The 21177-nt window shown below is 46.7% G+C and overlaps 3 protein-coding genes across 5 annotated transcripts; all 3 read right to left on the bottom strand.

Annotated features, from left to right (window-relative positions):
- Positions 1–170: 170 nt before the first annotated feature.
- Positions 171–4769, bottom strand: LOC123410105 (calcium homeostasis endoplasmic reticulum protein). Its single transcript, XM_045102992.1, has 3 exons — positions 3721–4769; positions 1793–2058; positions 171–1265 (listed from the first exon to the last, which is right to left on the bottom strand). The coding sequence occupies exons 1-3, from the start codon at positions 4629–4631 to the stop codon at positions 556–558; spliced, it is 1887 nt and encodes a 628-aa protein (XP_044958927.1). The 5' UTR covers positions 4632–4769; the 3' UTR covers positions 171–555.
- Positions 4770–6862: 2093 nt separating this feature from the next.
- LOC123410104 (zinc finger CCCH domain-containing protein 13-like) lies at positions 6863–12934 on the bottom strand. Of its 3 annotated transcripts, none has more exons than XM_045102989.1 (10): positions 12669–12934; positions 10653–10781; positions 10490–10523; positions 10225–10360; positions 10077–10133; positions 9483–9580; positions 9286–9357; positions 8956–9164; positions 8413–8591; positions 6863–7337 (listed from the first exon to the last, which is right to left on the bottom strand). In XM_045102989.1, exons 1-10 carry the CDS (start codon positions 12841–12843, stop codon positions 7299–7301), a joined length of 1128 nt encoding a protein of 375 aa, XP_044958924.1. In that variant the 5' UTR covers positions 12844–12934; the 3' UTR covers positions 6863–7298. The 3 variants fall into 3 exon arrangements, with proteins under 3 accessions (XP_044958924.1, XP_044958925.1, XP_044958926.1); XM_045102990.1 differs by lacking the exon at positions 12669–12934 and adding an exon at positions 11097–12598; XM_045102991.1 differs by lacking the exon at positions 12669–12934 and adding an exon at positions 11103–12597.
- Positions 12935–17445: 4511 nt separating this feature from the next.
- LOC123409398 (non-specific lipid transfer protein GPI-anchored 26-like) lies at positions 17446–18238 on the bottom strand. Its single transcript, XM_045102315.1, has 2 exons — positions 17803–18238; positions 17446–17675 (listed from the first exon to the last, which is right to left on the bottom strand). Exons 1-2 carry the CDS (start codon positions 18128–18130, stop codon positions 17659–17661), a joined length of 345 nt encoding a protein of 114 aa, XP_044958250.1. The 5' UTR covers positions 18131–18238; the 3' UTR covers positions 17446–17658.
- Between the last annotated feature and the right edge of the window lie 2939 nt (positions 18239–21177).

The raw sequence follows: 21177 nt of genomic DNA, 5'->3' as shown, positions 1-21177 counted from the left end.
GAGATGCTCTCATGTATAGAGATGTAAATGGCGCAACAAACATCACCTATAAGTCCCGCTTAGTTAGTTTTAGCTACCTCGATAATTCATTCTCCCAGGAAAAAAAAACCCTAATGTTCTGCATCAGTGCAACACAGGTGAGGATAGCTGCTAATGCAATCCATGCGATGTACTACCACTGAATGACATTAACACAGGAGTAAATCTTGTCGCTCCTACCACTGAATGTTCACCGGGACACAAAAGTTTACAATCTGATTGAAGAAAAAGACAGGGTTGCACGCGGCCACGCACGTCAAAACTGAAGGGTCACATCTATGAAACAAACACACCATCATTTGCTACCACTAACACGCTACTCTTGACAAAACTGTGAAGCTACGGTTCAAAGTTTTGCCGCGACGAAAAGTAAAAGAGAAATGTTACATTGCACAATCATCTGACAATTTAGTTCTGTCTACTAAGGTACATTCTTTGCAGTTACAGACGCGCATTTTCACCGACAGCAGCAGGAAGAAATGGAAATGGACATGGAAACCCTCGTCTCCGCCGTTTTCACCTTGGCGCTACTGCACGGGAACTGATGGAAGAATGGTAGTTGCTGCTCCTCTGCTTGCGATACGAAGAGTAGACATCGCCGTACTGGTGGCTCCCTTCACTTGGATCGGAGGAGGCTCCGAGACCCAACCGGCCGCTCGCGCCCGGCTTGCTATCGAACGAGCCGTCAGCGCGCATCCCGGTCTCGGGGTTCACGTGCAAGCTGGCGGGAGGAGGAATGCACGCACCTCCCTTGCGGGCAGGGAGCTCCCTCTCGTAGTCGTCGTAGTCACCAGGCTCGCCCTGCTTCATCGGACCTTCTGATGGGTTTTCCTCCCCAATCTCCTTGAAGAATCTCGTTACACGCTCGAGGATCTCGGACTCGGGAACGGTCGATGTTGGGATGGTCGTGGGGATGTCGAGTGGGCTCAAGGGAGAGTATGGAACACCACTCCCGATTTGCATCTTCCGGACCATCCCTGGAATGAGGCCAGGGGGGAATAGTGGATACGGAGGCAGGTTTAGATCATTTGTAGTGGTTGGAGCTGTGCTCTGGGGAAGCGCAGGGGGGAGTAAAGATGGTTGCACTGGCAAAGATCCTGGGTAAGTGGTTTGGCCGTAAACACCAGCAGGATGTTGGCTTCCTGGAAATTGTGCAGAAGGGACGGGTTGGGGTGCCTTATCCATTTCTGGAGGAGCAGAGGACCATTTTGAGGGCTTTGCTGTTCCTGAAAAGATATCCATCAAATGTACTCAGGTTTACCTCCAACAAGCAAAAGATAAATGCAATGCATCATAAAGGTAAAGTGCAACACCAGGGAAATAATTTAGAGAATTTAGAGAACCCATGTGATCAAGCATGACCTAATTATTATTTTTAGTTATATTATGTATACAAATCTGATTGGTGAAAAAGGATTTTAGTCCAGAAAATTTCTGGTTAGGAGGTCTCAGTGATGACACAGCAACTTTGGATATTATCTTTACTGTATAGCCTAGCAAATTGTTTACATATTTTAAAGTACCAGCCTATAAAGTTTCATGGCATCAACATATCACTACAACCTGAGAGTTATCAAAGCAAAAGGACGACATGATAACAGGACAAAAATCTATAGGTTAAATACGCCAAACTTACAACAAAACCTTATATCTAAAAGCTGGTACCCTAAAGGCTAACACAGATAAGAAAAAAAAAACCCACCTAAACAGAATAGTATAAGCAGAGTTAGTAGAAGAGGGGGAGAGAAAAAACCTGAGAAGTTTGAGGGATCTGGTGAAACATGTTGTGGTGCCGAAGGATATGAAGCGCCTCCTTTCATCTCTCTTTCAAGGTTAGCAACGGTTTCCTGGTCATAAACTTCCTTTGAACCCCAGAACTGTAGGATTTTCTCAAGGCGATTCTGATTGTCATCTTTACTCTGCGGATTATTATAAATCCTTGCAAGCATGGAGCCCAGCACAGATTGAAAAGCAATAGCCTCATTGTCAAGGTCCTGAATATTAGTTCGTCTCTGCAAGCTGTAGGATATGAAATTGAGTTAAGAAAAGCACCATCAATACATTAAATATGCACAATTAAAGCCCATGTGTAATTTGTGACATAATAGATTTGATTAATAAGGTGCTTAACCAGATGAAACTACTAAAGATCATAGCCAAACAGAGACTGAGTGGGACAAGCTACAACAATACACTCTGCTATATGCATCATACATGTCGGATATCATGAAACAGTAGTCCCTTTTTCAATACCATTTTCATGTTGCTATTGGTGTATCATTTCTTATAAGCTGATTTTGATATTGCTGATATCTCACCAGATCAATTTCATTCCATATTCTGTGAGGAACTAATATTGAGTGGCCTTCCTAACAAATGGATAGAGGCAAAAGCTAAAGTACAAATAACTTTATGAGTGCACCACAAGTTTTCCAAGGCCTACTTAGGCTTGGCAGTAACATTTTCATAGTTATGACACCCAGGCTATCCCGCTAATAGGGGCAACACGCAAGATCTAGTGTGCCCTGTTATGCAATACAGATGCCTCGATACCAAATCTTCCCAAAACAAACAAGGATACATCAATATGCTAGTATACATATAACACTTCAAATATACTATCAAGACTCCAAGGAGTGGATACTAGAGGAAGGAAGGGCGCAACAAGACAGCATCATCCAGTTCCTGTCAGTGACGATTGGAGTGTGATGTTTATATTGCGCGTGCTTGGGAAGGTGTTGTTCCATGTGATTACATGCGAGAGGAAGGAAGAACTATAGCTGGTCTATGGTAGATAATGCGTTGGTTATTGGGCTTGTATTGACAGGGTGATTGCCCCTCAGTCCAGATGTATAGTATAACTTCCAAATGGAAATCATTTCGATACTTGGTGATAGGCATCATAAAGGGTATCAATATCAAGTAAAAGATCTAATGTTGGTACAACAAATAAATAAAGTATATCTGGCAAGCCCAATAACCAACGCATTATCTACCATAGACCAGCTATAGTTCTTAGATATGAATCATGGTGAAGTAAAGTCATATCAAATGGCACTCAGTTGACATTTTTAACTTTGAATAGAAAATAGCTTCGATACTAAAAAATGGGAAGTTCTTTCTTTACTGCATTTTTCTAGACAATCTTGTAGGGCTTATTTGGAATGCTGGATTCTAAAAACGTAGGAATACTGGAATAGTACAAATGCAGGATTGGGATGTGATGGCCTGTTGAATTCTAAAGAAAACTAAAACACAAGAATTTGCACATATTGCTCTTTCGATGCTCTACAAGAATTTTGTAGGGGTTTGACGAGACAGAAAGTGCATGCAGGACACAAATTGAAATTTCCATGAGGCCCAACATCTTGATAGTAATCCTATTGATTTGGGTGTATGAAAGCAATCTAAAGGGCCTCTATAAGGAAAGTTCCTATGGATTAAAATCTTACAAATCCAAAGGGGTGCATGATAAGCTAAGATGGCAATAAGACCTGTCAATTGCAATTCTCTACATGTGTTGGTATTTCAATTGCATCAAAGCTCATAATTTCTTTACTCAAGTTTTCATCAGCTTGAACATTGAACAGCTTGGAAATAGCTCAAATGAACTACGGTTAATCGACAACTCATAAGACGAGCAATTATATTCACAAAATAGATGCTGAAACGAAAACATACCCTTCAAAAAGAATATCATTCACCAGGAAAACAATGTGCAGCTGCCTTTCTGAATCCTCCAGGGCAAATACTCTCTCCCTAAGAGCTTCCGCAAGAGCCGGCGCAAACGGCGCCCTTTGCATAAACCACGCCTTGGCTCCTTTTATCGACTCCTTGGTGCCATTAAGATTGCTAAGCACATCGTGCAGCTCAGCGGCGACATCCGCGGGGAGCGGCCCAGAGAGTCCCTTGAAGGTCGCCCCGGTCTCATACTCCCCGTGGCCGTGGGCACCAAAGTGCTGGTGCTGGTCGTAGTACGGCGGGTACCCCGGCTGGTGCACCGGGGGCGGCCCGTGCGCCACCGGGCCCATCGGCGGCATCATGTGCATGGACCCCGGCGGGTAGGGCGCCATGGGGGGCCGCCCCGTGACCCAGAGCATGTACCTGTAGTAGGCGTGGCCCTCGCCGCCGAAGATGAAGGCGTAGTCCGGGTTGTCGTGCTGCTTGTCGCGGATCACGATCTCGAACTCGGGCCCGTTCTTGGCGATGTACTCGACGAGCTTGTCGATGCGCTTCTGGAGCTCCGGGTCGGCGGGGGGCGGGGCGGGGGCCGGGGGCGCGGACTCGAACGGGGGCGGGTGCATGTAGGGGTGGGGCGGCTGGGAGGCGTGCCCCGGCATGGCGTGCGGCGGCGGGTAGGGGGACGGCTGCTGGTGCGGCGGGAGGTGCGGGTAGAGCTGCTGCGGCGGCGGAGGCATGGCGCGCGGGTAGGGCGGGTACTGCTGCATCGGGGCGGCGTAGGGCGGCCCCGCGTGCGGGTGGTGCGGGTACTGCGGCTGGAAGCCGTACTGCGGCGGCGGGGGCGGCTGCTGCGCCTGCGCCTGCGCGTACGCCATGGCCGCCGCCGCGTAATCCTGGGCCTGCCGGTCCATGGGGCGGCAGGATTTGGCGGCGGGAAGGGGTGCGGTGGGGTGGGGCGAGCTGCGCCGGTGGTGACGGCGGCGTAGGAGGAGGAGGGGAGAAGAGGCTTCTACCCTCTTCTGTATCTTTGGGCGAAAATTACAGAAACAGCCCTAGGCTGTCCTGCTCCTGCTGGCAGGATTTTTGACAAAGGCCCCCATGAAGTTCCGGATTTATATTATTTGCCTGGGAAAAGATTACCTTTCTGCCGGTCGATTGCGCGCGCGCGCCCGTCCGTCGGCTACATGACCGTTCCATCGTATGTTGATCAGACTATCGACAGCGCAGCATCCCCGCGTCCATCAAATCCGCTTTCGTTTTTGTGCAACTCATCTGTTGTTTTAGGACAGACAATCCTTATACTGGGTAACAGTAGGGTTCATCCGATCGATCTGAAGATGTGTAATTTTTGCAACATGGGTCAGAAGATGTCTTAATTTTTTTTATAATATGTCGTAATTTTTGCAATATGAGTCGGTAGATGTCGTAATTTTTGTAACATGTTATAACTTTTGTAACATGGTTTCAGAAGATGTCGTAATTTTTACAACATGTCATAAATTTTTGTAACATGGGTTAGATATCGTAATTTTTACAACATGACCGTTGTTTCTGCAACTCGATCATTGTTTTAAGAATTGTTTCTACAACTTAGCCGTTGTTTCTACAACTGAACAGTTGCTTCATGAATTGATCGGGGAAGGCGACCGAGCCGCGTGCCAGTCGGTAGATCATACGTCCATGAACGCATACATCGAACGATCATTCGAATGATAGATGTTTATTACGGATCCATCAATGAACGCCTAGAAGCTCCCTATTTGCCTTCTACTTCTAAGAGAAACAGTCTACATCTACAATTATACCTCTATTTTTCCGAGGAAGAGTGTACTCTATGTTGAGGACAAGAGAATTGGTAAGCACCTAGACCCGTCTTGAATCCTCGCATCTTTGTCTCTTGCCTTTAGTCACCATACCAACGCACGCTCTATGAAGCAAAGTTGGTCAAATGGGTAGCCCACGAGCATGCTAGCACATCACACTCTAATCAGGCCATGGTAGACACGCGGCACGCCTTGGATCGTGCATGTCTTGAAGGCTAGGTACACGGACTGGCATGAAACGACCCATTTACCTAGTTGGCCCCAAAAAAACTAACGGCCCAGCATGCCGGGCAAATCGGCACAGCTCTTGTGTTGAAACCGTAGCAAGCAAACCTAGTAGCTTTGGCAAGCATGTATGAAGACATGCGGCATAAGTTGTGGGCAAATCTGGCCAAACGGACCGTGTCTGGCCGGCCCGACTGCCCGCAGGCCAGACACGACACGGGCCAGGCCCGACAGGGCCTAATCGTGCTCGGGCCAGGCACGAGCACGCCGTGGGCCATGCCCGGGCTGCCACCTCGAGCCCGCGTGTCGGCACGATTATGGAGCGATGGGGGAGCGGCCGTGCGGGCGTCGGCACGTTGGAGCAGGGGCTGTGGGCGGGAAACGGGGAAAGGGCGGGATCTAGGCGGTTGGAGCGGGGGCTGCGGGAGTGCGGGGCCGCTGCGGTCAACGCGGCAGGGCACGCGGCGCAGCCAGCTGGCGGGAGAGGGGCGGGATCTGGCTTTTTTTATTATTATTTCAATCAAATCGGCCAGCGTGTCGTGGGCCGGCCCGATTAGGCAGCGTGCCGTGCTTGGGCCTGATAGCCTCGCACACGGGCCAGCACGACACGACCCGTTTAGTAATCGGGCCCAGGCATGCCGTGCCGTGCCAAGCACGATTCTGACGGGCCGAGTCATGCCGGGCCGGCCCGTTTGGCCAGGTATGGTTGTGGGGTCAGCTTTCCTAATTACACCCTTAGCTTTATTCATATTTGTGCAAAACAAAAGATACTTTAGCGGCACTTGACCCCACAACATTTTGGTGCTGGCGCTACCACTAGGGAGATGAACAAGAATGAAAACACAATAGAAGAGGATGATGGTGGTGTTGCCTTTGGGTGAAGCCATGGCCACATGTGGCAACCCCAAAAGGTATCAACTCTACACATAATTTTAGATGGCAATCACATGGTCGGAAAATGCAAAGCGTAAGTGCTACTGCTATGTCATCACCAGTTACCCAATAAAGTAGGATTTGGATCCTGGTTGGCCTATTTATAGTTTCATATGCATAAATTTAGCACAGAGACAATAAATGTGTAACCCTCAAGTCCAGGGACCAAATTGGCATGACATTGCAAATATAGGTGGCATATGATATAATGCACTCCACTTCCACAGACACAAGTAGGCCTATAAAATAGCAGCAGCGTGAACATACGAGGGGTGTCAAAACCTCTAAACAGTATCAGGAAGGGCTGTCATACGTTCCATACAAGCTCAGGTAGCAGCTTCGAGGTCCGGCGATATTAAGAAGAGAACTCCCCTATGAGGCAAAATATGTTTCGGCAATAGTATAACATGTCTTCATATAAGTTAACCGCTGCAGAGTAAAGCTACGGGGGCGCTGAACTGAGCTTCAACCGCCCGATGTATAAAGAACTGGATATGATATAGCAAAAGCACCGAGTTTCAAAGCGACCCAGGTTTTCCTCCATTCAATGTTTCAATCTAACTCCTTTACTGCTCAAATCTGTCACCCACCACCAGTCTACAAGTCCACAGGATCACCCTCCTCGTTGCCATTGTACTGCGGGCAAAAACAAAGAGCATAAAATGTCAGCATAATGCTCAACAGACCGCAGACACGCAGTACTGGCAGAAAGTGTCTGCTAACCCTATCGATGCATTTGCAGTATAAACATAGCAAAACTGAAAATAGGGAAGTTAACAAAAAGGAAGGCAAAAATAGTAGGAACACGGGAATAACTGAAAATACGATCAGTATGCAAATTAGTTTTATTATCGCAGAGTGCTTTTGAAAACCTTGAATGCCAAAGGATGCAAATGATGCACATACAGACCATAATAAAACTGCTAGGACCAGCTGGTAACTAGAGGGGGGAATACTCTAAAATTCTTGCAGAGTTAAAACACAATGACAAAGTACCATGATGGTATCATATTACACTAATCAATCTTTGCAAATGCATGACTGAATATGATTTTATACGACATGCCAAGGTTAAGCTGCTGTGCTGACAGATTAACTGTACGAAACGAGAGTACGCGGTTCCCTGCTATGGTACACCAGCCAATGAAAGTTGTTGCGTCAGCTATTTATATGATCAAGCATGTTTATTGCTTGGAAAATGAAGATACACAAGTCTTTTGGACCCATTGGAGGTGCCATCATAAACAAATAAACAAAATGCCATACAGCCCACATTATTTTTACAAAGACATCTATTTGTCCGCATTTATAATCTATCCGAACAGATTCAAAAGAACCAACTACATCGTTAACTAGATCAGCAGACAACAGAACATGCTTCACTCTAGAACATTCTACCTGTAAGTGGCAATGTATCAGTTTAACCCCTAGATGACATGCAGGTGGCTAAACCATAAGCCTAACCAAATGAACTACACCTAGAAGAGCTATCAATCAAACCTGAAGAGAAACAATACCTTACTTGTACTAAGGAATAACTAAAAGTAGCTTGTAACTTACAAAATTGCAGTGAATGAGAAATAAAGGATATAAACATAATAGGATAATAAGATAATGCGCCATCAACTGAGTTATCTCTGCCTAAGAACATTCATGTATGTTAAATAAATAATTGGCTGCAAATAGGATGTGCTGTTTGAAATATACTCACCCTGTCTGTAAAATCATTGCCAGAAGAAATGACATTTATTTCGTCATTATTGTCATCTTCCCCAAATTTCTTCAGAGATTCAGTTCCTTTGCTATTTTTAAGAGACTCTAGAGCATCTTCTGGTAAATATTTCCGTGGCACATGGATCATATCAATACCATTAACTCTCCTTTTCTTCCCTGAAAAGGTAACAACAGTTTTTACATTAAAGACATACTTTCTTTCTTGTGTTGGCACATCTGCCCCAGGGAATGCATAATATTCAAGACAACAATGGCCCATGTGTCCGAACAACAAACATATCATATTTTAAAGGACAGATGGGTTCAACATCAAAGAAAATTAACCAGGTGCCATTTTTAACTTGTTACCTTGAGAACACATGAAACTGTTAGCTTCTACGGTGTCATTATAAACTAGTAATAAGATGCGATCTTTATATATCAGTAACGAGTCCAACAGGCTGACGACATTAAGATGGCTAGAAAAATGCTGGTATACCAAAATAAAGTAGTATCACCCAAGTTCTCGTCAAGGTGTTACCAGTTTTTTCTTCTTCGCTTGTTGAAAGGGCAGCAGATCTTTTTCTAGCTGCTGAACCATTCTTCTGTCGCTGATCATCTGGGCACATTTCATAAGCATTATATGGGTCGTCATTACCAGCATTCACGCTGGACTCTTGTTCTTTGGTACCAGATTTCAAGGAATCAGAAGCAAGCGAATCAGCCAACCTCTCAAAACGTCCTTGAGACCTGAACATAACCAATGAGTCGATAGCTATGAAAATCATGTCAAGAATAAAATCAAAAGTGCAATTATGTGGTGATTCAAACGAAATAAAAATTCAGAGTAGTTCATATAAAAGAAACATGCCTTTTTAAATCATCCTGTGCTTTCACATAACGCCCATATGCTTTGATGAGTTTCTTTATTTTGGAGGTCATCCTACACCCAAAAAGCAGTACTGTCAAGAACCAAATACTTGGAGAACTTCTCCTGAACTGAAGAGTCCCCCTGCTAAAATTTGGATTACATAGAAGTATGCTCATATGTTGTAGAAAATTGAGAACCTTTCACAATCTTCTTTCTCTTTGTTCAACTGTGATTCAAGATCATCTACTCTGCCAGAAATTATGCCTGCTTCGTCGATTTTCTTGTCCAATATCATCTGTGATAGTATGTATATATAGATATAAATGAACATAGAAAGGCTATTATAGTAATCTCAACCACAACTATATGGAAATAAAACGTCATAACCCAGAGAAGTTCAAGAAAGCATTTTGTCAGGCACATATGACGGGCCAACTGGTTATCTCTGTGTTCAATCAGAGCATGTTCCCATGTCAATATTTTCTCAAGCATGAATGATTACTCATTAGTTTGTGGCATCATAATTTGGAGAGAGAAACATCGATGGTACCTTCCACATGAATGCATGATCATATTTGGTGGAGTGAACCTCTTTTAAACTTGACGGTCTAAATTTCTCCATCATAAAAATGGTCATGCATCAACTATCTAGTTAAGGCAGAAAATGCTGGAACCACACATGCAACCAAAACATAACTTAATAACTGATAAGTTTGTGCCATTGCATCTGTATTTACAACTCATAATTGAGTGTCATCTATAACATGCTTATTGAGACATTGATAACTGACCTGTAGTTTAGATTTATCTTCATGCAATGCTTTCATATCCAGTGCGATTTGTTTCAGCTGCAGAGCATACATAAACATATAACAGAGGTCCAGGAATATGGAGACAGCTCCACCTACATGCTAATGAGATGGATTGTACAGTTCAAACCTGTGCTTCGCCGTCATCCTTCTCATCACTGCTGGAACGTCTGTCGTCTTTTTTTCTATCTTCATTTTCAGAGGTGTTGAAACTTCCTGATGAATCACTTTTTTCACCATCTACTTTCTTCTTAGGCCTTCTCTCACTGGAAAATCCACATAATCACTTGGAAAGGTCGATGCATGTATATTTGCTCAAAGTACATCTAGAGTTAACTGAGTGGACAACAAAGACCATATCTGGAATGGAATACACCGAGATTCTTGTCACATACCTCTTCCTGATGGGAGATCTTGATTGACTAGATCCTGCAAGTAAGATTAAATAGAAATAAAATTAGACGTCTGGATTCTATTTTTTTCAAAAATAATAATATGCTATGGGAAGAATGTGACACGTGTGCCCGTGCACACACACGAAAGAGAGATTATCCATACCTCGAGAACGTGGCATCTGGTTACGAAATAAACGGCCTCTGGTATCTCTGTCAGGGGAATACCTCCGCCGGGGTGAGTTTCTTCTCTCAGGCCTGCCTCTAAATTCATGAATTCTATGATCTCGCCCCCCTACAGGTTAGGAACGTAGAAGCTTATATACAATAATATAAAGGACTACACCACAACAAAGATATATACATGGACAGAGACAAGGCAAAACAGAAGAACATTTAAGGTTGCCACTGTTAAGCTTCATGCACTAGCCAACACAACCAAAAGTCCGAACTGATGGAAAGAGCTAATGCAATCAACATATACTGTAACAGCCACAACCTTGAGCGATATGACTATTCAATTAGCACTAATATAAACAAGCACTACAACACTGCAAAAATAGATAGAGTTATATAGAGACAAGGCAACGCACAATACATGTAAGCTTACCACAACCTTGAGCCATATCATTAGACATTTAGCAATAAGTAGTAGAGAGTCCAGGATAACCCCAAAGGCCATTAAATGGAAGAGCCAATAAGAATAATGCAATAAAGGATACCAACATATGATTACACATTGCGGTGCACCCCTTAAAATTAGATCCAGCACTTGCAACATCAGTCATCTGAAGTGAAATTGATGGATACTCCAGATTTGGATATCATGCTGCCATTACCATGAATAAAGATCTTCCACAACTCCAACACCGCCAAGTAAATCTAATTTCACTTGTCCAGATATTTCCATTGACTTTAATTATTCTTGTTCAGTGATAGCACTTGGAATGACAGGCAAGAATAAAGCCGAAGAAGAAAACTTGAAACTGCTAGCATATTCAAAGAACAATTGGTTGCAAATCTGAACAATATGGTTTTCACAAACTGAGAATGTCATGCATCTGATTGAGATGAGGAACCATGTGATATCCCTGAATAAAGTTCTCCGGCAAGAAGGTAACCATGCAAGTGGCCACAAAATATCTAATCACTGGCTGAAAAGGAAAGCAATGCAAATAGGACGAGTCATCCCCCCTGGAAGTGATCAATCCTAAGAAATCTGCTCAGGTGACAGCTAATATGTACAGTGGTGAAATCAACAGAATAACCAGCAGGAATTCCACGATGTTCTGCAAGAAGCTTTGGCTTCAGTTCAAGTAATATATCGGAAGGATATGAGATCATATGTAAAAGATAATACAACAAGACATGACATAACTCTGATGTCTGCACATGTAAAGAAAATATCACAGTACTAAATTTCCATACTATAAAATGACCCCAAGTTTGTGAAGCATACAGCAGAGTTCCCTCGGCCACCACAAGCAACTAGAAATAGCAGAATGATGCCACTTTGTATAAACCTCCAATGGCACTCTTGTCAGTTGCTACAATGGTGTTATTCTTGCAATTATTTCCTCTCATTGCTAACTCCAAACACAAGATTTTCAGCGTTTTCTGCGGGAGCTTGGAAATCATATGGCATTTGATACCACTTGATCCAATAATTGCAGAAGCATACCAATTTGCAAGGGTGTCTCTTGTCAGCTGATGCAATGGAGTTATTGTTCCAAGTATTTCCCATTGCTGCTAACAACATTTTCAGTGCCCTCTGCGGAAAGCATGGCATTTGATACCCTCTTATTCCTCCATGCACAACCAGAATCTTACACTGCCTGCCATGTCCCCCGCAAATAACACACTGTCTGAAGCTATAACAAAATCCAACAAACACATAAAAACCTCCTCTGCTGGATCACTGATGCTTCTGCCTAAAAATATCACCGAACGCCACCCCTTTTGGACTAGCAGCAGGCCGCCCAGACTTATTCCGTATCGCAAGCAAGTACCTTCAACAGCGGCAATTTTACCGTCCACTCTCACGCTGCAGAAACCATGGGTGCTTTCTGGACGCTGACGCAGTTGCTAAGCAGGCAAGAATCCCTAACCGAGCTCACATAGAAAAGCAGGAGGAGAGGGGAGGGAGGGGGAGGGGGAGGGGGGAGATGCGTATGGAGTGTACCAGGTCCAGCGCGGGGCGGGAAGGTGGAGTAGGGAGGCGGCGTGCGGAGCTCGCCTTCGCCGTGCGCGAAGCCGCAGGAGGGGCCGCGGGGGCAGGAGCCGCGCCTCCAGAGCGCGCACAGCTTCGTCTTGAAGGCCGGGCCGCGGCGCGGCGGAGGATCGAGCATTTCCCGCATCCCTCGAGCGCTTGCCGGCGATCCGGAGACGGCGCGGCGGGCGGCGGGCGGCGCCGATGGGAGGAGGAAGGCGAGGGAGGAATGGAGGAGGAAGGAAGGGCACGAGGGCGACGACGGACGAGCCGAAGAGGCCTCGGACTCGGAGCAGCGGCTGCAAGCCCGACGGACCGGCCCAGGAACTGAAGGGCCGACTAACTACCCTGCGGCCTGACTGAATAAGCTGGGAAGCAGGGGACCTCCTATTGGACGCATTCTGCGTCCAATAGGGTACCTTCGCACAGGCAAGCCACTGGGCCGCCGCCGCTAGCAAGGCGACTGGGCTGGCCCAGGTAACCAGCTCGTTTTTTTCGCTTTTTATTTATTTATTTTCCTTTTTTGTCTTATTCTTTATTTTCTTTTGTGTTTCTCTTTCTCTTTTTTCCTTAAAAGGTTTTATGTTTTGAATTTTTTTGAGTATCTGAAACTTAATCAGCTGTTGTATTTACAGACAAAAATTATAAATGGATTTTTTTTTGAATTTCCGAAGAATTTCCAAAAACACAACAAATTTAAAAACAGGAGCATTTTAAAGCATAGAACAATTCTTTTAAAGTACATTTTTAAGTATTTGTAAACAATTTTTGAAGCGGGAACATTCTTTCAACTTATGTATACTTTTTAAAATATGAACATTTTTTGAACTTACGCACATTTTTTGAAAAGGTAAACATATTTTGGAAGGATATAGCCAGAGGACACAAGTAGGGGCTCCCGATCCTAATGCGTACCTGTTGTCGCTACCTGCGGCAGCTGCAAGGAAAGATAAAAAAATGGGAGATGAGTACTCCCTCCGTTCCTAAATATAAGGTTTTTTTTAGAGATTTTACTAAAGGGCTACATACGAAGCAAAATGAATGAATCTATACTCTAAAGTATGTCTATATACATCCGTATGTAGTCTCTTTAGTGAAACCTCTTAAAAGACTTATATTTAGGAACGAAGGGAGTAGGAAAGGTGGAGGGGGAGAAAGGCATCGACCTTTTGGCGAGGGAACACACCCGCGACTGAAGGCGGCGCCGGTTCGTCTTGACGGCGGCGGCATGCCTGCGCTGGAGGATGACGACACTACGAAGGAGTTCGGCAGGGCAGGGAGATCCCGTGACTGGCGAGTGGCCTATGATAGAACTCGGGACACTCCACGGAGCCATCAGGGGCGCTAGATTAGACATCAACATGGTAGAGCTCATGCCGTGTTCGTCCCCACAAACACAATGATGAAAACGGATTTGAAATTCAACGTTAGAGTCAAAAGTTATGGATTTTAAATTTTTTTAAAGCCTTAACTAAATGCATACGCATGGAATTGAAGATGTGCTTGCGCGATCGGACGATAAAGCGCATGCGCTCTGCTCTTTTAAGTATTTAGGATATTGTTTTTACACTGACATTTTTTGCGGAAAGTTTTTACATTGACGTTGTGAGGCACAAACATGGAAGTATTTGGTATTCTCGTCGCCCTCGATTGACGTTTTAGCTTTGCTCTTGAGTTTCCAAAAAATAACTTTTTGGCGAGTAAGGCCCTGTTTGTTTCATAAGTCCTATGATTTTTTTAAGTCTGAATAAGTCATAAGTCCCTACCTGTTTGTTTACAGGGACTTATAAGTCCCGAGTCCCTACCTGTTTGTTTACAGGGACTTATAAGTCCCGAGTCCCTACCTGTTTGTTTACAGGGACTTATAAATCCATGTTACACCTAATAATACACTTGTTTACATGGATCGTCATCAGCCAACACGTACGACACACATAATAAGCACCGCTGCAACGAGGCTCAGGAGAGGGCCTGTCCGGCGATTGGAGGCACCGCTGCAACGAACCGAGGCAGAACGAACCGAGGCGGGGCGGCGACGGGGCGAGAGGCGGGGCGGCGACGGGGCGAGAGGCGGGGCGGCGTGCGGGGAACGAGTCTGGAGCGACGCGGGGTAGATCCGGCCCGGGATAAGTCCCAATAAGCTCCTCCCTGAGAGTCTTATTTGATAAGTCCCAAATCACCACAATAAGTCCCAAATAAGTCCCTTGTGTTTGGTTTAGGTGGGACTTATAGGGACTTTTTTAAGTCCCTAAACCAGTAAGTCCCTGGAAACAAACACCCTCTAAATTATAAAAGACTAGCAAAAGAGCCCGTGCGTTGCAACGGGAGAAAAAAATACCACACACTTTTAATCTTTTTATAATCATTTTGATTTATTAAAATAATAAGCTAACTAACTAATGTAGTCAGTCCTATCCTATTTTGTTAAGAAATCAACCCGTTCATTGTTAATTCCACCATGATGAGAAATTAAGTGCGACAAGCAAAGCAAAACAAAGAGGCTACGTGAATTGATCAATGTACTGTTATTTTATTTCACTCGTGGGGTAGAGAATGTGGGATCAGATGACAAACTGAAGGTGGTGTTCCATTCTTTGTTTCTACAACAATACAATCTTACATTCAATACATTCATTCATCAGCAAACAAATCCCCAGAAAATAAAATTTCTTGCCGGTGCTTGGCACACGGTTGGAGGCATGGGGAGGGGATCTCACCAGATGATAAGTTCCTGCCGGAGGAGGGGATACGATGAGGGGAGCAAGGGTTAGGCGCCTCTATCTAGCCATAAGGAGTCGTCGTTGCCGCGCCATAACCTCGGAGTTCCCCGTGTGAGCCATGGAGGCCCGCCTCCACCTGCAAGTACTTCGCTCTGCCGCGCTGCCGCCGTTCTGCATCGAGCAGACGCATCATCCCAAGTCACTGTAGCTGTCGCGTTGATTTGATCCAGAAGCTGTGCTCGAGCGCCGAAACGGGGGCAACAAGCGGGCAGAGGTACGGCCGTGGAGGCGGGTGGGTTGAGATCGACAACAGTGATGGTTGAGGTCGGTCGCGGCGGCGTGTGGTGTGGCAGCGGCATGGGCACAGGCCAGGGTGGACCAGGGTCGACGCAATGCTCTCGATCGCCGCAACGGGGGCAGTGAGCGGGGAGAGGTACGGCCGCGGAGGCGGGTGGGTTGAGAACGACAGGGGTGGCGGTTGAGGTCGGCCGCGGCAGCGAGTGGTGTGGCGGCGGCCTGGGCACAGGCCAGGGTGGCCCAGGGTCGACGGGAGGAGGCGATGCGTACGGGTATAATTTTTGCAGTGAATTGTTTTTTTCTTTTGCGTTGCAGATAAATGATGGAGCGCGGGTTGAATAACAAAAATTAAGGGGCTTTTTTATAAAAATACCGCGGTGGGTTTTCCGACGGAAGCAATAGCCGCTTTATTATTAGGTATAGACTAGCATAATTGGAGACACTAAAACAACATACCGCCATCATTATTTTTGTTTTTAAAAAACCCTCATCATTGTGCTGACAGTTTGTAGAAAACACTAATCATTACTGACGCATGAGGCCCATCATAGGTGCTGATATGGCAAAAGAAACTTGACAACCCTCACGATGTTAAATTAGAAAAGTGGTCTACCCGTTAGTGTCTCGTGTGTCTTGCAGCAAAAATGGACGCTGCTGTCCGACGAGGTCAATGGCGTGCAGCAGAGGCCATCCAGCTCCGGTGAGCGCCGACCTCCGACCTTCATCGATGCCGGCCCCTCCCCCCTTCTTCCTCACCCGCCATGGACTAGAGCAGTCGGATGCACACGAGGTCGCCATTGGGGTGCTGACCTCCATCGCCACGGGATGTCGTCTACCCCGAACCCAGGTGCTCCGGCGACCGAGCGCCGGTGTCGCTGGGCCCCGTGTCCGCCACTCCCTTACCTCACTGCGCCCCTAGATCCACCAACGTCGGAAGGGGTGGCGGCGGCTCAGGGTGATGTCGGCCGCGGCGACGGCCGGGAGAGGGAAGAGAGGAGGCAGCGACACCTTCTGCCGCTGGATCTGGCGCTCAGGAGCAGCATCGGGTGAACCCGTGGTTGAATCCAGGGGGCGACGCCGTCGGACTCCATGCGGCTCGGCTGCCGCCGCAGACTACTGGTGGGCGTCCCTGCCCATGTACAACATCTCTTCCCCTTCTCTAATTCCCGCATCTCGATGATGTCCGCCGCTGCCTCTGCGATGTCCACACCATGGCGGTTGCAGACCTTCTCTGGCTCCTCGACGGTGTTGGCCACCACCAGCACCTTGGTCAGCCGACGATGCGGGGCACGACCAGATGAGAGAGATCCGGGTCCTTTTGACTGCAACAATTTCCGTCTCCCATGGCCGTCACCGTATCGCCGCGTCATCAGATGTAATGGGTCCTACTTGTCAGATTTAGTATTAACGCTGTAAATCATGCTATCGATGTTTTTTGCAAAATGACTACTGAATACCGGATGCTTTTTTGAAACAAAACGAATGGTTGCTGTTTTCTGTCTTAGCGTCTCCAATTATAATGTTTTTTTTATTTTTTTGCAATTTACCCCTTTTTGGCTGATAGCTCGTTGAAGAGTTGTGGTGGCGATGGAGCGAAGTTTCTGTTCGGGGAGGGCGAGAGTTCTAGATTCTTCGAGAAGGTCTAAAAGGTTAATGACTAGTTTGCAATCTTTTTCACGCTGATGCAATGGTTTTAGTGAGCCAGGCCAAAGCCTTCCGTACGACAATAGAGATCACACGGAGACGTTTGTTCACGTTAACACAGAGACGAAACATTTTACATGCTTACAGAAACATATTTCCACAAGCACACATCACATGATGTGGCACCTCCATGGAGTCACTAGTGCCCCAACTTAAGTGGTACATGCACCACTCGCTTATTCCCACACGACGACGTACGCCTTCCACAGCATTCATCTTCATCGGCACCAGAGCTGGGCCACTCAAGGCAGCGTGTAATCTGTCGAACCAAAGAAACCAGACTCAGCATTGCCACGACATTATTTGCAGCGGGCAGATGAATGATTCGTTAGCAAGTAGAGATCGCGCGTGTGATGTGTAGTGTAGGTGTAGGGAGAGGGAGGTACCTCCGCACTTGTAGCCGACGGGGCGGTCGGCCATGTTGCAGCGCTTGGGGATGGTGATGGCGACCTCGGGCTTGATCCCGGCCATCTTGGCGGTGCCGGACAGCATGACGGCGCACAGGCAGCTGGGGCTCTTGCCGATGGTGTGCACCGCCGAGCAGCAGCTGCTGGAGGGCGCCGAGTCCGGCTCGTCCGCCGCCGAGATGCACGGGGCCATGCGCAGGGCCATCCGGTCGGGGGACGACCTCCCGCACTCGCCGGCCCCCTCTCCCAGCGCCACGCCGGCCAGCGCCACCGCCAGGGCCAGGACGACGAGCGGCCTCATTGCCATCTCTCCCTGTGTGCTTCTTCCCTTGCTCCGCCGATGGATCACTCACCTGTGGTGGTTCTTGCAGTGACTAGTGCGGATCGCTCGCTGCTGCTGCCTGCTCTGGCTAGCATGGGGGGTGCTTCTTATATAGCGCGCGGTGGCATTGCGGCGTTGTGGCGGGCACGTCGTTATGGGCGGAGCACTTGGGACTCCTCTAGTCGCAATGGTGGTTTCTCCACTCTGGGTAGTGAACTAGTGATGGAGGATATGTACACACTAGAGTCTAGACAGTGGGCTTCTGTTAGGACAGCACTTGCGCCGTCGACCTGCAATAATAAACATTCTGAAACGCGCCACGCGCACTATGCGTTGTGGTTGTGGCCGGTACTAAGATACTACTACTAGGAAAGACCATAACATCATACAGTACTACACTTCTCAGTCCACTTGGTTCCATACCCAGTGTTTGGAATTTCGGTCATCTCGGCCTGGGGCAAAATCTATCTTTCGGCCGAAATTGGTCAAATATGGTAAACTTTTATTTAATTTTAGTTAAATTTCAGTCAAATTCTGGTTGAATTTCAGCCGAAATTTTTAAAAATGGCCGAATTCGGTCATCGCGCCCGGGGCGAAAGACATCTCAAACCGAGAATCAAAACGCTGGTTACACCATGGCAAATTGCAGTGAGAGTACAATACTTGTTTCGTATGTCCACTTTAGGTGGTCTTTGTTTGGGCTGCAGCTGCTGATTCTCAGATTCTAAACCTTCCAAAATTCACAATCCTTAGCTTCCTAGAATTGATTATCAAAACTAAACCAGCAGGCCAGCTGAACCAGAAGCAGCAATTTTTTTTGAATGGAGACGAAAGATTTGCCTCATTGATTGATTATAAGAAGAAGAGAGTTGTCGAGTTAATTTCGAAAGCCGGGCAAAACCCGATAAAACCAACCCACATATGTAATACTAACGCAACATCAAACACCGTGACCACACAAGCGACCCTACCAACGCACCACAACCGCAACCCTCGACACTTGTACAACACAATGAAGCTCCATCATTAAGTCACGGATGCCATCCGAATGGCGTCATTTTTCTTGCTTTTGTTTGTCTTTGCTTTCTCCTTGTTTTGTTTCTCCTTTAGGAGGCATCCATTTGTGTTGCGGGATCCTGGCTGATCTGCCACACATTTGTCAAGGAAGTCGTAGAACTCATTGTACTTCTTGATGTAGTTGTCGTCAACCAAGGGGCTCCTAGGAGCAGGCACCAACCAATCGACCACAACGACATCGTTGACCGGAAGAACCACCGACATGACATCTTTCACCACAGGGACCATCGACACAATGGACTTCGGCACCTCCAGTTGCTCACATGACAGAGGCGAAAACATGCACCTCACACAGGGTCGCCGGTGAGTCCACCTCTAACCTCTCAAAGGATAGAGGAGAAGAAGGGCTCGAACATATATCCCGAAGCTCGGGTATGAGCTGTAGCATCACAGACGCAAGAACGACGATGGACTCGCCCACAACAGTAGGCAACACGATGGACAAATCGGATATCGACGATGAATTGTCCCGCTGCACCCCCATCCTATGTGGTGACAACAACGACCACACCAAAAGATTGTGTTGTCGGCATGGCCTACAACATACCCGGCTCAAGGGAGAGCCTACTCAAAGCAACGTCCGCCAGCTCAAAGAAGCTCTCAATACGTGTGTGTCAACCTTGAAGCAACTCACTCCGATCAACCAGAGGAGTCTAAAGAACCACATCGGATGAGGTTGCCGGGCTAGCGAAAGAAGAAACCATAGAGGCCCAAGACCCATGACTAGGTGATTCTGGCCAATTGTGCACTTCCCACAAAAGAAAATAATTCATATTGGAAGCTTCTCCTGTTTCCAATCAAAATTACAATCAAACTGCCATCGCAACCCTCACACAAGCGAACCGTCCCAACCACTCATCTTGTCTTTCCCGACCACTTCCCCTAGCCGTTGTCGCTCTCACCCCACCGGCCTTCCTTGGTACCAAATGTGGTTGGTCGCCTAGTCATCCATTCATGAATCCTTCTCTCATCTCTCCAAGAAGCCACCGTGACCAAGGCAGTTGAACTTGCTCTAGAGTGCTCATATGAGGGCATTTGTGGCCAAACTACTTCTATTTCCCCCATTTTGAGGAGTTAAGCCGCATCAAGCTGAACTCCTTTCTGTTTTATCTAATCAAAATTATGAGGAGAAGCCTTCATTGATTTCAGTTTCGAGCAACCCAAAGGAGTTCTCAATAGAAGACCCAGAGACCTCGTATAGTGGCCTCTCCCTCCGGTCCCATTCACATCGGTGCCGAGGGAGTTAACTATGATAGCAACCACACACTCTTATTCATACTCCAGAGCCTCGACCAACCTCCTGCCGCACTTTGATTTGCTCACCGACAGTCGCCGTCACTGGAATCGAGGCATCTAGCCCCCCGTCTTTGCAAGGTCATCGATGAGAAGGTCCATCATGGAGCCGTGTTTCATCGGAAACAAGACTGTGTAGCCACCCGAGCTCTTGTGAAATGTCCAGAGCCTCCCAACATGTCGTCCTCCTCTTGGAGCTCGCCTCTCGCTACTCCTCCTCATGTATTCATGTCCTCACCCCACGCTCACCAAGGCTCAAATGTTGCCTAGCAATTCATTGGCTCACTTCTGCCACTCATAAAACACGATGATTGCTGGTGGAAGGTGTTGCGCCGAGTCTCCACGAGGTTAAAACATCCTGGATGAGTCTTCTTCAAGTGTGGAAAGGACAAAGTAGGTGCTCACATGGTTGTTGTTCCGTGTTTTCAAGCATTGTATGCTCAATACTGGCGTAATATTGTGCAGAAAGGTTGCAATTTTTGTTACCGGGAGAAAGAATTCACCGATCTATTGATTCTAAGAGGTCTATTGGCTACTAGTTAAGAAGTTGCTAGATATGAGAAGACATAGGACACATTGTCCAACTTCCTTCACATGAAGGTAGACAAGAAACAAGAGTGCAGGTTAAATAAGTCAATAGAGAAGGCAAAAAGTGTTTAGAA

Source organism: Hordeum vulgare, chromosome 7H (assembly GCF_904849725.1).
Source record: "Hordeum vulgare subsp. vulgare chromosome 7H, MorexV3_pseudomolecules_assembly, whole genome shotgun sequence".
In the NCBI taxonomy this organism is placed as follows: Eukaryota; Viridiplantae; Streptophyta; class Magnoliopsida; order Poales; family Poaceae; genus Hordeum; species Hordeum vulgare.
This window is presented reverse-complemented; position numbering and strand designations above follow the sequence as displayed.